At 46.8% G+C, this 15,799-nt stretch overlaps 1 protein-coding gene and 1 long non-coding RNA gene across 9 annotated transcripts in view; one reads left to right on the top strand and one right to left on the bottom strand.

Annotated features, from left to right (window-relative positions):
* The window catches only part of KPNA4 (karyopherin subunit alpha 4), a 103,364-nt gene that overhangs the window by 29,171 nt on the left and 58,394 nt on the right, over nt 1–15,799 (top strand). For 6 of the 8 annotated variants that reach the window (XM_045030498.1, XM_045030500.1, XM_045030504.1 and 3 more), the window contains one exon: nt 1,587–1,708. The exons of 1 other annotated variant lie outside the window; for it this stretch is intronic. In XM_045030498.1, coding sequence (XP_044886433.1) covers nt 1,631–1,708 — 78 coding nt within the window. In that variant the 5' untranslated portion in view covers nt 1,587–1,630. Of the gene's footprint in view, nt 1–1,586; nt 1,709–5,430; nt 5,544–15,799 lie in introns of all 8 variants that reach the window. One more of the 8 variants, XM_045030505.1, reaches the window with a different exon arrangement.
* LOC123377506 lies at nt 320–15,732 on the bottom strand. Its single transcript, XR_006582232.1, has 4 exons — nt 15,360–15,732; nt 6,474–6,556; nt 824–993; nt 320–690 (listed from the first exon to the last, which is right to left on the bottom strand). It is a non-coding gene; the product is annotated as an uncharacterized LOC123377506 (long non-coding RNA).

The raw sequence follows: 15,799 nt of genomic DNA, 5'->3' as shown, positions 1-15,799 counted from the left end.
CTCCAGTGGCTAGTACAACATAGTTTCAACACTATAAGTGGAAAGGCATTAAATCCCCTGAGGCTGTGGATATTTTAGGATTTATCCAATAATTTTTCAATTTCATGTAGCTTATTAATTTGCAGAGCTGAGCTGCTGGAAAGTGACTTTTGAACACCATTCTTACTGATAAAAGGCAGTTATTTAAAAAGAGGAAATTCTCCCTACTGCTCCTGCCATTAAGTGGAAACAAAAATCCCTTCCCTGCCCAAGCAGTGGTAGCAATAGCAGAGGCATGTAAGGTTAGAAAATAAGGTCAGTAAAATGATAAAAAAATGAGAATCTGGCTCAAGCTGTTTAATCAGTATAAGAGACAAGCAAAAATGATCAAGAGGTGGGGTTTGTTTTGATTTGGGTTTTCACATCCTTCCTGAATCAATTTCTGTAATGTGCACCAACATTAGTATCTTCCATTCTTCTCTGTAATTTGCTGTTGCTTCCATCTGTTGTATGGTGTTGAGATCAATCTCTCCCAACAAAGGGGGGTTCTTAAGGTTTCTTTTGGGTGCCTTTGTTTCCTCACACCAGTTGGCTTCCACTTGATGACTTTATATGGTAATATCTCTCTGTTGGCATCCAGAGTACAGGCCCCAAATACAGTAGAACTCCATTTATCCAGTCTAATTGCCAGATCAGATACTAGAGATAAACCTGAGAATGGGAAAATGAGATGCTGCAGTGCCATCTAGTGGCCGAAGGAGAGATCACCAGCTTCTGGGGTTTGCAGAGAGATGGGTAAGGGAAGATCTGATAAACATGGTTTGACTGTATGTATTGTACTTACTTTTGATTCTAGTGGAGGCAAGCTGCTGGATGGTCATTTCTTGGATCTTTGTTGGTAATTAAGTCTTTCCATCCAATGCCCAGGATCTTTTCGTAGGCACTCTATTTAGCAGTTGTCTAATTTTTGGTCTAATCTTTTGGTAGATCGCCAGCAATGAAGTTTGAGAACCCCTGATATAAAATGATTGCTATAAGTTTAAAGTTCTTTAATATGTATATCTATATCTTATCAACTCTAAAAGGTAATATAATTTCCATGTATGAGTGTGAATCATGATATATTAGGTCAGTGGTTCTCAAATTATTTACTATCCACCCCTTCTGTTATCAAAGGAAATAAACTAGGAGGGGAAAGGGTCAACACAGTAAGAGCATAGGGATGGCAGTTCCCCTATCTTAGGGGTGAGGGGATGGTAGAGTGGAGTCTCCATCTGAGCAGCCACAGAAAGGCATGCATTTTTGTGTGCATTAAAGGTTGTTTTGGGTTTTTTCTTTTTTCAACCTGAAATTCTCCCAACTACTCTGGCAGAGAAGTAGAGGAGAATTAAAATAAAAAAACAGACTAAAAACATTATTTTTATTTTTAAAAAAACCTCATGATTTTTGGCCCCAATCTCATTTGATTTTTGATTTCTTGAGGTTGGTAATACTGCATTAGGTCTGTGAGCTGTACCTCAGGAAGGAACCCTGAATATTAGTTCTACTCATAACCAGCAGTAACTGCTACTACAGTTTACTTGAGCTATGCTCTCTTTTAAATAAAGGTTATTTATCAGAATCCACCCCAGACTCCTACCTGTTACCCACCATGGAGCAGCAGAGACATCTGTGCTTGGGGCAGTTAGGGGAAAGAAGACAGGCATGTGATGAAGGACACTTGACAAAGGTAATTTACTTTGAAACTATTTTAATTAACATTAGAGACCAAGGATCAAATCATCTCCATTGTATCCCCATCATCCACAGCTAAATTACATCAAGGATTAATTTGGTCTGGTAACTTTATGTAAGAATATGGAATTCAAATTTTAAACATCAGTTTAAATGTCAATTTTTGTTCTAGAAGATTAAAATTCTCTTTTAAAAATTAAATTTGGAGGATCAGAGGGTTTGGGGCTCAGAGCAGAAAACTTCTCTAAGGTGCAAAAAAAATTAAAATGCATTTCTAGCTCAAATGGGATGGTCTGCATCTTCAATGCATATTCCATCATGTTGCTTCCTTCAAGTATACAGACCTCAGTAAGGATGGATGTGGGGGCTCTGGCAGGAGCTCACATGGAGACTTTGCTGCTGTGGCGGGAGCAGATGCTCAGAGTGCACAGCCTTTTATTTGAAAACAAGCTGACAACTAGCAGAGAAAATCTAAACCAGTGGCTTAGCATTGGCCAGCGAGGCAACATCAACAGCAAATAGCCCAGGAAAGATGACCACCTGCTTTGTGGGAACATTTTCATTTTTAAATAAGCAAAAGTGAGAATCTGGTTCAAACGGTACAGGGGAAAATAAAACTGCAGAAGAGGATGAAGAGGCTTGTCTTAAAGCAAACCCCACCCTTAATAGTGAAATCCTGGAGGTTGGAGTAGCTCAATGATACAGCAGAACCATGACAGTTCCAACACATAAACATTGGAGGGCAGGTGTGATTAAAAAGGGACACCCTGGTATTCTGTGGATAGAAATCAAGGTGGCTTTTTTGCTTTTGTTTTCTCTAGGTTTAACCATATAAACTGTGATCTTAGTTGCATACATGTGAATCCAGATTAACTCCACTGAAGCCAACTCTGTTGTTATTACACCACCAAGGAAATGTTAGTTTGACTTTTTTTTTTTTGCACTCGTCATGATCTATTTCTACATGATCTATTACTATATGACCCTAGGAGGGGAGAACCAAAGCTTGAATTTGAGAATTTGAGCTTCACTGTGTTGAGAGTTCTGTGCTGACTTGCCTTGGAATCATATCTCCACTGGCTCATCAGTCCTGACATGAGCACGTTGCAGACTCCCCCATCCTTCCATCTAACAGCAAACCTCCACTCACACTTCACTAACGCTTCATAGAAATATATCATTGATGTTTCCAAACTCGCCTGCTTGCCATGGCAGAGCGAGGGGAGGAGGGGTACTGGGGGGTGGGAGAAGAGTGGGGAAAGATAAGGTTGCACACTGAATTTTTTGGGTATTACAGTGGGGCCACTTAATAAAGCTTATAGCTTGTTGTGGGGCTGTCCTAGTAAATACATTTTCTTCTTAGAAAATGATCATGGGAATCTTTTAAATATTGCACCTTGTTATACTGTACATAACTCAATTTAATATATTTATTGGTTTTTGTGTTTTGATACCAACTTTAGATATTTGATATGGCCAGTGTCAGCAAGACTAGTTGGGTTCCAAGGCTCGGACACTCGGTGTAAAATTAAAACAAATCTCTGTGTGTATATCTACCTATATAGCTATATCTTTCATCTGGTATATTATAATATACCAGATGAAAGATCATAAGATATCCTACCCACAATCCACTTTTTTAATTCTAGGTGTTCCATTTCAAGTCTGAAATGGCATATAAACCCCAGGATTAATGAGTATTTTTGCAGATAATTTTTATCTTCTCAGTTTAAAATGTAATTTTTTATTTATTTTTTATAAAATGAGGGCTAGGTTTACTGGATCTGAAAATCCATTTTCAGTAAATCATTTTACATCAATGCGCATTTGGAAAAAATACCATAAACATGAGCACCTGCTGAAAGTTAGAGGGAGTTAGATCACTTTATGGGCTTATCTGAAAGAGGGTTTTAAGACATCAACATCTTGCTAATCAACCATTAAGTTAAGTTACAGTGCAAAATCTATAAAATGATGAACAAGAACCCATTTGCAAACTTAATATATTGCCTGGAAATAAAAAGTACACATTTTTATAATGGGAATTTATCAGCTAAAGAAAGTATTTGTACATAATCTAACATTTAAAAAATATTGGGGCCTGATTCTCAGATACACTAAGGTCCCTCTACACCATTCTTGCAGTGTAAAGGTGCCTTAAAGTGGGCAGAAACTGTTTCCTGAGAATATCTCCTGTGCAGGAGCAGGCCCTCTGAGGCAGTGTATGTGCTGGTGGAAGGGCTCTACATTGGCCTCACTCCGAGTCCTCAGGGATGGATGGAGGTAGGGAGGTGTTGGGGTGTGGCCAGAGTACAGTGAACTGTATTGCACTACTCTACAGCTTCTGATGATTCCTGGGACCCATTGGGGGGAGGGGGGAGGGGCATGGGAAGCAGGGCATAAGTTGGAGTAACCTTGAGGGTGGTTTAACTTACATCAAGGACCAGGCAGGCCACTTCATAAGTGAGTAGTGTAGAGCTATGTCCAATGACCTCATGCCACCTAAAGACTGTTTAAACCAGCTCACAGTCCCCTGTTTGCTGTTTGAGCAATGCAACAATGGATGGAATATAGACTAGGCTCTAGTTCCATGTCTCTGGGCATTTGCATTTAGAACTCCACTCTGAGAGAAGGGCAAATATATTAAAGCCATAGTTTTATACACATCACATATATCATCTCAGAATATATCATACCTATTAAACTTGTGTAATGTACATATTTTGTTATGCTGGAAATACTTCCATCCAAGTACACCCTTTTTGGAGAAACTAAAAGTACCTGAGTCTCTGGACTTTTTTGGAAGATGGCATAATGCCAGGAAACCAACAATTTAAAAGGGAGTCTGCTGTCAATCCTTCAAATCCATAATTTCTTCTAAGTATTTGGCTATCAGCAGTGCTGACCTGAGGGTAACATGAAGTTTAATGGTGAGGAAGAGTGAGAAACTGCTTGAAGAAATCACTGATAGTGATCTTTTAAGTTCCTTGCTTTAGTTATGGTTATCATACGTGGAATGGCTACTTGTGCTACTCTTTAACACTATTGCAAATACTCTCCATAGTGCCCTCATGAAGAAATAAATACAATTACCATGGTATCTCTGACAGCTAGATAAATTAGACTGCAGTTAAACATAATAGACCTGCTTCATTCCTGATGTCTCAATTGAAGTCAGTGGAGTTACAATAAGCATGACTATGTCCTCTGTGAATTATTCTCCAAATGATAACAGACCAGAAAGACACATCAAAGACTATTGAAGGACAAGCTCCTTTCTATGAACACACAATTTAGTGGGAGCTAAGAATGTGATTCATGGGGGAAAAAATACACCCATAAGAATGTTATGCTAGATCCGACAATTTTAGAAGCTTTGAAAGTTCAGGACAGGTCTGGATTGAATGGGAATCCTCCAGGGAACACTAGATCTGTGGTTCTCAATTTTCAAACTGCAAGTCACAAAATGATGGAAAAATTATTGCACAGTCCTCCATATCTCAGTTTGTTGCAAAATAATGTGGGATTAAGGTCATAGGAAGCAACAGTGGGAGAGTTTTGGGTGCTGCAAGGCAGTGGAGTGGGAAGACTTTCTGTAGGGCTATTATAGGTTATTGGTACTGGTTGAGGGGTAGATGTGGGGCTAATGCATCTACATTGGGGTTGGTACAGATATTGGCTTATTTTCCCCCCCTACCCTTCTTCTCACACCCACAGGTTATTTGATCCTAGGTCAGAGCTTAATTGTGGTGGTGAAAATTGGAAGAGAGGGGTTCAGCTCTCATGTGTTTGGATGAGAAATGAAAAGGGCAGTACAGCAGCAGGAGAGAGTAAGGAGGGAGCAAGGTGTTCTTTCCTCAGGCTCCCATTGGGTCTTAGACCATATAATTTTGCTTTTTCCCCTTCCACCCCCATCAGTCAAGGGCCTGACCATTTGTGATCATTTAATCTCAGGATGTTGTCTGTAAAATGTGAGCTAAACCCCAATATTTTCAATTTCAATAAATAAAATTCAATAAAGATAATTGCATTCTGCCAGTCAAGGGGCTCAATTGCGCTTTTAAGACACTGGTCCATATTGAAGGCTTTTTGGAGCTGCACAACTCCAATAAATATTCTGCACACTGCTTCCCAGATCTCCCAGGTGCACAAGGGGAGTGACTGGGAAGCACTTATACAGAGCTACCGGTACTTATAATAATGTGCTTTTAAGTGCCTTCCCTTTAAGTTATGAGACTATTGCCTTGGTGTTATAGTGGTAACTCTTCCATGTTTTGTAGTATTTGTACAGATAGATATTATGGTTAAGATTGTAAAGCTTCTTCCATAAATTTTGTTTTTCACTCTCTAAAATTTTCAGATGTTGGCCTTTTCAGTGCACAATAACTCTGAAACACTGGAACTTTAAATATACTAACTACATTATCAAGGGAGTATGATTGAAGTCTTCAGTCTTTTGCTACCATGGCCTTTAGTCACACTTTTGATTTGTTGATTTCTCCTGGTACACAGTGGGCAATAATTGCACATCTGAGTGTCTTAAGTCCCTGAATATAGTTGCCAGTGCAATCTTCTTTCCATCATGTCAATGTGTGTGATTACGACATTTTAAGCTAGGACAACGTGAAAGAGGGGAAGAGTGTGAGGAATTTTAAGTGTACCATTGAAACATGCAACACAATCCTTAATCACAATAGGAGGCTTTAAAATCTGTCTGAAAATTAAAACAAACTGAGAGAGACTTCTTTCAGAGACTTAACCTGTTCTGTGTATGAACAGCGGGCTTCGTACAAGAAACGCAGCAGCAGAAGCTTCAGCAAAAACAAAGGAGGAACTTTCCACACTAGCAAAGAAAGAAAAAGCACTGTTACTCATTGACCTTTTCCTATTCCAATGATGCAGCCACATTCTAATTGTTCAGCTTATGATTGTTTTCAGCAGAAACATTGCAAAAATGAGCTAGAACTGAAAACACTGATGGAATCTCTTGTTTCTCTAACTCAAAATGGAAAACATCAGTTTGAAATTTAATCGCTTTTAAAAAATAAGCTCTGAGATCTGCCCTTTTCTTGTGGTTTTACAATCATTGTCCTATTTTTTTTCTAGGCCATTCCTGTAGTAAACACCTGCATAAATAATGGAAACTAAATACAAATATTTTCTCTCTAATCTGTTAATAGTTGTGAAAAGAAAACATCTCCTTTAAGTGTGATTCAGCAGCACTCATCATCCACACATTTGTGACTGTTAAACGTGATTAGTACAACTATTAGTACGTAGGAATAAATACCACTTACTTTGAAAAAGCTCCAACCCATACAAAATGCAAACACGTATCTAGTTAACAACACAGGTTCTTATGAGCCCATCATCCCAGTGCTGTACTCTCTACATCAGTGATGGACAACCTGTGGCCCATCAGGGTAATCCGCTGGTGGCCGCCAGACATTTTGTTTACATTTGCACGACCAGCTGCAGCTCCCAGGGGCCACGGTGCACTGTTCCCAATCCATGGGAGCTGCAGGAAGCGGTGACCATCATGTTCCTGCAGGCCACAGGTTGCCCACCACTACTCAACATTATCTCCCTAGTGAACAGAGAATCAAATTTCAAATCTGTCCTGGACTCCTGATACAAAAACCATCACTTGAGTCTGCTAGCACTAGTAACTTGAGTTGGCTGGTGTGACTTAGTGAATAGGGCAGACCTCAAATGAACTTCCCTCAACAGCTTCTAACTCGGGTGGGCAAACTATGGCCCGCTGGCCGCTTCCGGTCTGTCAGATGTTTTTATCCATCCCTTGAGCTCCTACCGGGGAGCATGGCTTGGCTTGCCCTGCTCACCTGGCGCTCCCGAGCCTGACTCACAATTCCCTTGATGAGCATAGGCGGCGAGTTCTATGGGCCCGTGGAGCCCAGGACCCACCAATAATCCAGAAGGTGGGCCCAGCTCCAGCAATGTCTGGGCCCCAGGCCCTGTGCTTTTGGGGTCCCCCCGTTGCAATGCCGAGCGCTCTCACGGCAGCGGCAGCTCCCGGGAGAGCCCTCAGCAGCAACTGTGCTCACAGCCCATTGGCCGGGAACCCCAGCCAATGCGAGCTGCCGGGGGCGGTGCCGGAGCTGCCTGGCCGCGCCTCCACAGCAGGGAGGGGGAGCGAGCCACAGGCAGCGTCTGAGCCCTGGGCAGAGCAACAGGGTCTGTCTCTGTCAGACAGACTCAGCCGGTGAGCTGTGGGGGCAGCCAGACACAGACACAGCCGGGGAGGGGGGTTTGGTGGGGACAAACAGACACAGCTGGGGGGTTGTGGGACAGACACACACAGCGGGGGACAGACAGACACAGCCGGGGGTTGTGGGACAGACAGACACAAGGACACAGCCAGGGGGTTGTGGGACAGACACACACAGCGGGGGGGACAGACAGACACAGCCGGGGGTGGTGGGGGCGGACAGACAGACACAGCCAGGGGGTTGTGGGACAGACACACACAGCGGGGGGGCGGGGACAGACAGACATAGCCGGGGGGTGGTGGGACAGACAGACACAAGGACACAGCCAGGGGGTTGTGGGACAGACACACACAGCGGGGGGGGGGGAGACAGCCAGACACAGCCAGGGGGGTTGTGGCACAGACACACACAGCCGGGGGTGGTGGGGACAGACAGACACAAAGACACAGCCGGGGGGGGCGTTGGTGGGGACAAACAGACACAGCTGGGGGGTTGTGGGACAGACAGACACAGCCGGGGGTGGTGGGGGCAGCCAGCCGGGGGCAGCCAGCCAGACACAGCCGGCGGGTTGTGGGACAGACAGACACAAGGACACAGCCAGGGGGTTGTGGGACAGACACACACAGCGGGGGGACAGCCAGACACAGCCAGGGGGCTTGTGGCACAGACACACACAGCCGGGGGTGGTGGGGACAGACAGACACAAAGACACAGCCGGGGGGGGGGCGTTGGTGGGGACAAACAGACACAGCTGGGGGGTTGTGGGACAGACACACACAGCCGGGGGTGGTGGGGGCAGCCAGCCAGACACAGCTGAGGGTTGTGGGACAGAGACACAAGGACACAGCCAGGGGGTTGTGGGACAGACACACACAGCGGGGGGGGGGAGAACAGACAGACACAAAGACACAGCCGGGGGGGGCATTGGTGGGGACAAACAGACACAGCTGGGGGGTTGTGGGACAGACACACACAGCCGGGGGTGGTGGGGGCAGCCAGACAGACACAGCTGAGGGTTGTGGGACAGAGACACAAGGACACAGCCAGGGGGTTGTGGGACAGACACACACAGCGGGGGGGGACAGACAGACACAAAGACACAGCGGGGGGGGCGTTGGTGGGGACAAACAGACACAGCTGGGGGGTTGTGGGACAGACACACACAGCCGGGGGTGGTGGGGGCAACCAGACAGACACAGCTGAGGGTTGTGGGACAGAGACACAAGGACACAGCCAGGGGGTTGTGGGACAGACACACACAGCGGGGGGGGGGACGGGACAGACAGACACAAAGACACAGCGGGGGGGGCGTTGGTGGGGACAAACAGACACAGCTGGGGGGTTGTGGGGACAGACAGATGGAGCCGTGGGCGGGCAAAGGAGCAGCAATGGGCACCCCGGGGCTGGTATAAAATACACAGGATGGGGGGTGGGGGGCTTCCTGAGGGGACTATAGCAACACCCCCCGCAGAGCAGACCCAGGTTGCAGCTGGCTCCGCCCATCACAGCCCCCTGCCCCACAGAGACCCACACAACCCTCTGCCCCCTCGAGAGACTCCCAATGACCCCTGTGCCCCTGTCACTCCTCTCCAGAGAGCCCTCCCCTTTGTGCCAGCCCACTCCCCTCCCCCACTGCCTCCCCTCCTCCAAAGCTCCCTACAATCTCCCCCTTTGCCTTCCGCCCCCCAGCCCAGCCCATTCCATTGGCCGGGAGGCTCCCAGTCTAGTGGCTATCAGGGCCCACGGGAGCTGCACATGACGCAGGGTGCCTGCCTGCAGATGCAGACCTGCCTGGCTGTGCCTCCACAGCACAGGGAGGGGGAGCCACAGGTGAGCAAGCCCTGGTCATCATCATCATCACAGGCCCAGTAATTCTCTGGATATTTAATTTCACTGAGGCAAAATGTGTGCAATTTTATGGGTTGAATGATTGAATGACATAATACTCACCTGCCCGCATTGTCCATCACTAAGTCCAGTAATTTTGTCAAGTGTTTGTTGCACAACATGGTGGTGCCTACCCCTACCTTGTGCTTCAGGGGGTGATGGGGTCCAGGGCAGCCTGTTATAGCCTGTTATAGAACTACCTGATTAGTAATTGGATATGTTGGCTGGCATTTTTTTTTACGTGTTCGCTCCCCCTGATGTTAGAACCTGGCTACACCACTGGGGAGGGGAGCTTCCTAGACCTGTGCAGCTGGGGCTTAGGTGAATTTTGTGATACTCTGCCCCTCCCCAGCTACCACCCTGCAGTCCCCACTCCTGCACCATGCTGGGCAAGGGGCAGCCCCATCCCCAGTGAGGCTATGGTGAGGGGTGGCAGCAGGGGAGGCCACACGTGATGGCAACCTCCCCCCTCGGTACCCACCATAGGGGAGGCGAGTGGGCTTTCTGGACCTGAGAGGGACCTAGGAGCATGTGCAGTGAACTGCGGGGGAGAGGAGGGGTCCCTCCCCTGGAGCTTGCTGCTGCCAGGGAGGGTGGAGGGGAGTCCTCTTTGGCCCTAGCCCTGGGGCAGCCTGTCTGCACCCCAAGTTCCTTATCCCCAGCCCTGCCCCAGAGTCCTCACCTGACGGGAAAAACACACAACTTAAATTTGGTGGTCAGTTTAGAGTATCATAGAATATCAGGGTTGGAAGGGGCCTCAGGAGGTCATCTAGTCCAACCTCATGCTCAAGCAGGACCAATTCCCAACTAAATCATCCCAGCCAGGGCTTTGTCAAGCCGGGCCTTAAAAACCTCTAAGGAAGGAGATTCCACCACCTCCCTAGGTAACCCATTCCAGTGTTTCACCACCCTCCTAGTGAAAAAGTTTTTTCTTAATATCCAACCTAAACCTCCCCCACTGCAACTTGAGACCATTACTCCTTGTTCTGTCCTCTGCTACCACTGAGAATAGTCTAGATCCATCCTCTTTGTAACCCCCTATCAGGTAGTTGAAAGCAGCTATCAAATCCTCCCTCATTCTTCTCTTCTGCAGACTAAACCATCCCAGTTCCCTCAGCCTCTCCTCAGAAGTCATGTGCTCCAGCCCCCTAATCATTTTTGTTGCCCTCCACTGGATTTTCCAATTTTTCCACATCCTTCTTGCAATGTGGGGCCCAAAACTGCACGTAGTACTCTAGATGAGGCCTCACCAATGTTGAATAGAGGAGAATGATAATGTCCCTCGATCTGCTGGCAATGCCCCTACTTATACAGCCCAAAATGCTGTTAGCCTTCTTGACAAAGGCCAGAGGAGGGAGTGTTAGTGCCTGTGCGGACTTCTGGGAAGTGCATGGGGTGGAAGGGGATGCTGGGATGCTCTGGAACCACTCCTTCAAAGCCAGTCAGGACTCTGGGGGAGCCTCCTCTCTGAGCAGACTGTCTCCAGGGCAAGAAGCTTACACCTTCCTGGGTCTGACCTCAGAGCATTCAGCCCTTCCACACCATGCACTTTCCACAGTGAGTCCACCCAGGCGGGGTCCTGGGGCAGCCAGAGGTCCCTGCACCCCAACTCCGCAGTCAGATGTGACTCTCAGCCAGACTGTAAAACAGAAGGTTTATTAGATGATGGGAACACAGTTTAAACAGAGCTTGTTGGTACAGAAAACAGAACTCCTCTGTCAGGTCCATCTTGCGGGGTGGGGAGCCCAGAACCAAGTTCTGGGTCTCTCCCCATTTCCCCAGCCAGCTCCAAACTGACACTCCCTCCTCTGGCCTCTGTGTCTCTTCCGGACAAGGAGGCCACCTGATCTCTTTGTCCCCAACACCTTCAGTTGGCATCTTGCAGGGGAAACTGAGGCACCCACACAGTATTCAGAGAAAATATTAAGAACATTCCCACTTCATCACAACAGGTGCAACAAAATATAATACTGTATATTGAAGTAGGCAAGTGCTGCTTCTGACTTTCCACTTTTAATTGACCCTTGTAATCTTGTGGCGCTGACGCGTTGTAGCTTCATTTTATATCGGCTTACAGGGTGGGAGCGGGGGGGCACCACCATTTTGGGCCCCACCAAAAATTATACAAACCTGCCGCCTATGTTGATGAGCACCATCTTCTGGCATGCAGAGCCAAACTGCACAGGCGCAACTTCACCATGCTGTTTCTGGGATTGGAATCGCACCCCTACATGACAGCCCCCCCCCCCGACACACACACACACACCCAGCAGCGCACCCAATCCCCTCCTGATCTCCTATGGCCACACCCTCAAGAGCCTCAAAGTTGCCCAGAGGCTGCACCCATCCCGGCTAGGCTGCCTCCACCCATGGCAGTGCCTGATATGGCTGCCTTGGTGTCACTGCCAGCAGGGCCCCTAGGAGTCCCTGGTACCGCCCCTCCATGCCACACCCCATGAGCCCCCCTTTCCTCCACCTCATTAACATCCCTTATAGAGCCCCCCCATGCTACACTCTATAAAGTCCCCCTCCATCACCAGGCATTCAAGACCCGCCTTACAATTTCCTTACCAGATGTGGCCCTCAGGCCATAAAGTTCACCAATCCAGGTCACCAATCCTCCATTGCCTTCCCCCAGTATCTGCAGGCCCCACACCCTGTGGACTTTTCTTGCCATCTATATATTACCTGTTTCCTGACCAGAAGTCACCTACCTCTGCATATAGGGCTACTCAGCATTCATTTCTTACATTGGTATGTGGTTTCCAGTACCGGTAATTGTACTCCTCCATCTCGGGCCCAGAGCTCTGTTTTTTTGAGAACAGCCCCCACCTCCAAGAAAACATTGCTTCTGTATAATACCGGCTAGCTAGAAGCCAACACCAAGGTACTGGTGGATTTGTGGTGCAATGTTAGTAGGGACCATGATTTTGGGAGCAAGAACTGAAATGCCATGATAATTCAAACTGGCTAACCGAACAGGGACTCCAGTGAATAGAACCTCAGCACTTTGAGAAAAATTAGAGGAATTAAGATGCTCTACCAGAAGATCAAGTACCATAAATCCCAGTACAGTAATTTCCCAAGAATGTACTCATACTATACCAAGATGGATCACATAATTAGCAGGACCCCAAATACAGACCCTGATTTCATACTGGATGTTTTTAGAGATCTAGGCAGGGTTGCGCTTTGGATGGACAACAGGAAGTGTATAGAGTCAGAGAACAGCAAACTGAAGCAATAGGAGCCAGCTTTTGCACCTAGCGAGTCCAAGCTTAGCCTGCAGTAACAGGACCTATTTTGAAGATGAGACCCAAGTGGCAGAACAGTTCAGCATGGACACAGTGGAGGAATTATTATTGCAGCCTGGAAAGATCCATGCCACTATTTTCTATTATTGTTATGGAGGATATTGTACTTTAAGGGGGTGGTGGTTTACCAGCTAATGACCAATCTCCATTATTCTTATGGAGAATATTATTAAATGGAATTGTATTAGACACACTTTATCCAAACAGTTCTGTGCACATACCATCTTGCTTTCAGTAAACTGAAGGCACATTCCATGACTATCCTAACACCTATTAGGTATTTAGTTAAACCTTATTTTTCCCAGGTGTTTGCAAATAGGGGTAGGCCTTCATGTTCTAGGGAAGCAGAGGATAGGCTGAGTCTTCCAAAATAGCAATGGTGAGGGGGACAGACACCCTCTTGGTATCATTATTTCTTGGGCACAAACTACTTGCTTGTCCATATTCAAATAGACCACATCTCCAGAATAACCTGTTTTTGCATACTGTGCCAGTGCAGCCAACGTAGGTATCCATTAGCCTCCCTCTATGGTCCATCATGTCCTGCATAATGAATGAATAATAGACTTTTCTGTTTATATACTCATGTGAACCATGGGAGTGGAGAGGCAGATAATGAACACATGTGCTATTGATGATCCCACCCCAGTTCAGGAAGCCCATTTACTGAAAGCTTGCAGGTTTTTTTAGGGGCACTGCCCACCTTCGCCACCTGTGGATGAACCAAAGTAATCATTGTCTGACAAATTCATCACTACAGAATCTAGTTGACTTGTCAATACTGAATGGATTAGACACAGATCTGACGATCTTGGGTAGCTAGCTTCCAGAGAACAATAGCATCCTTCTTGTGGACTGGTATGGTCCCTCTCCTCCTCATTTCCTGCTGTTGAAAGGCTGGAGAGAGTTCCTCATGCAGCTTCAGGAATGTGGCCTTGCTAATGCAGAAGTTCTGTGCCTACTGCTGCTCACCTTCTGCTCCTGACAACTCCGGCTGAATTTAAGCCCTGAGGATATTATAGCAAGAGCCCCAGCCCTCCACTCTTATTCTCCAGTGTGGCCTCTCTTCACTTATGATAGGCTGATACAAGGGAAGTAACTTGAGGATAGATCACTCTAGTTAATTCTGTAGCATGGACATGTCTACACTGCAGGCGAAAGGTGAACCTGAGCACAGACATACCCATGCTAGCTTTAATCTAACTAGCACAGATAACAAGAGTAGTGTAGAAGTAGCAGCACAGGCTTCAGCATGAAATAGCAACCAGCGTACATACCCAGCGCTGATACTCTGTAATGAAAACCATGCCACTATGTCTAAACTGCTAGTGTTAGCTTTGCTAGATAAAGTATGTCCATGCTCAATCACACTTTACACCTGCAGTGTGTGCTATAGAAGCTACCCTCAATTTACTTCCCTGCTGTCTGTCTCAATTTACTTCCCTGCTACCCTGAGGAAGAGAGGCCCTATTTGGGAATAACTCTGTATATCTGCACTACAACCTTAAGGTCTGATTCCCATTTTGAGTAGACATACCTGCACTAGTTCTCATTGGAGCTACCCTACCACTCTAAAACTAGTTGCATAACTGGGGAAGTGGCAGCACAGGCCAGCCACTCTGAGCATGTAACCATGGGATTCAGGTGCATTTGTATTCAGGGCGACTAGCCTGCGGTGCCACTCCACTAAGGTTTCACTGCTACTTTTAGCATGATAGCTCACATGCAAATGTGTCTTTGGGAAATGGGAATCCCATTTCTGATCTGTAATGTAGACTTAACCTCAGAGACTTTTTAGCTAATTTCTGTTCCAAACTGAAGGATTCAGGTCTGCTCCATTTTTGCCAAAAATTTAGTTCACTTTTCACACTACTGAAGGTTGCACACACTGAAAACCTGCTAAGAGATTGAATCCACTGATTCCAAAGAAGCTACTGTTCACTTCTGTCTCAAACTAATCCCACTGTGACGGAAGGAGGTAGACAGGGAGGTGCCAATTTGATGGAGGGTAAAGGGGAGTTGGATGGAAGTAGAGGAAGTGACTCAGAGTTGGGAAAAAATAAGTGAAACAGTGAAAGCTGAGAGCCCCAGTGCTGGTTTCTGCACGAACGCAGGGCTAGAATAAGCAAAATACACAGTTTTGTCCTGTGATTATTTAAAAAACATAGTGAAAAGTTTTGTAACAGTTAAATAATAAAAACCAGCAGCTACTAACCGCTTATCTGCCTCCTCCCCCTCAGCAGCGGATGCCACACAGTCTCTTGCCCCACAGGCTAGAGACAGAGGGAGAAGCCTCCGCAGCTCCCAAGGTACGCGCACAGCAGCGGAGTGGGGCGGGAAGGATGATGATGTTGTTGACTTTTAGTTGTGTCAACAACGGAAGAAGCAGCTGCTGGAGGAGGAGGAGGAGAGGACCCCGCGCCCCCCTCTAAAAATCTGGGGCCCAAAATGGCTGTCTGGCTTAGTGGGAACCCCCGCTAGCTGCTGTGACAGAAGCACTCGCTCCCTCTCCCTTCTCGCCCTCGGTGCCTTCCCCCTGCGGGTCTCCGCCTCCCTCGCTCCCCACATCGAGCGCCTTGTCCCGTCACAACCGCTCTTCCTCCTCCCCTCCCCCAACTCAGCTCCCTCCCCCCGAGTTCTTCTCTCCCATTCGCC

This window comes from Mauremys mutica, chromosome 9 (assembly GCF_020497125.1).
Source record: "Mauremys mutica isolate MM-2020 ecotype Southern chromosome 9, ASM2049712v1, whole genome shotgun sequence".
In the NCBI taxonomy this organism is placed as follows: domain Eukaryota; kingdom Metazoa; phylum Chordata; order Testudines; family Geoemydidae; genus Mauremys; species Mauremys mutica.
The sequence above is the reverse complement of the archived record's forward strand: the minus strand, read 5'-3'. Positions and strand labels throughout refer to the sequence as shown.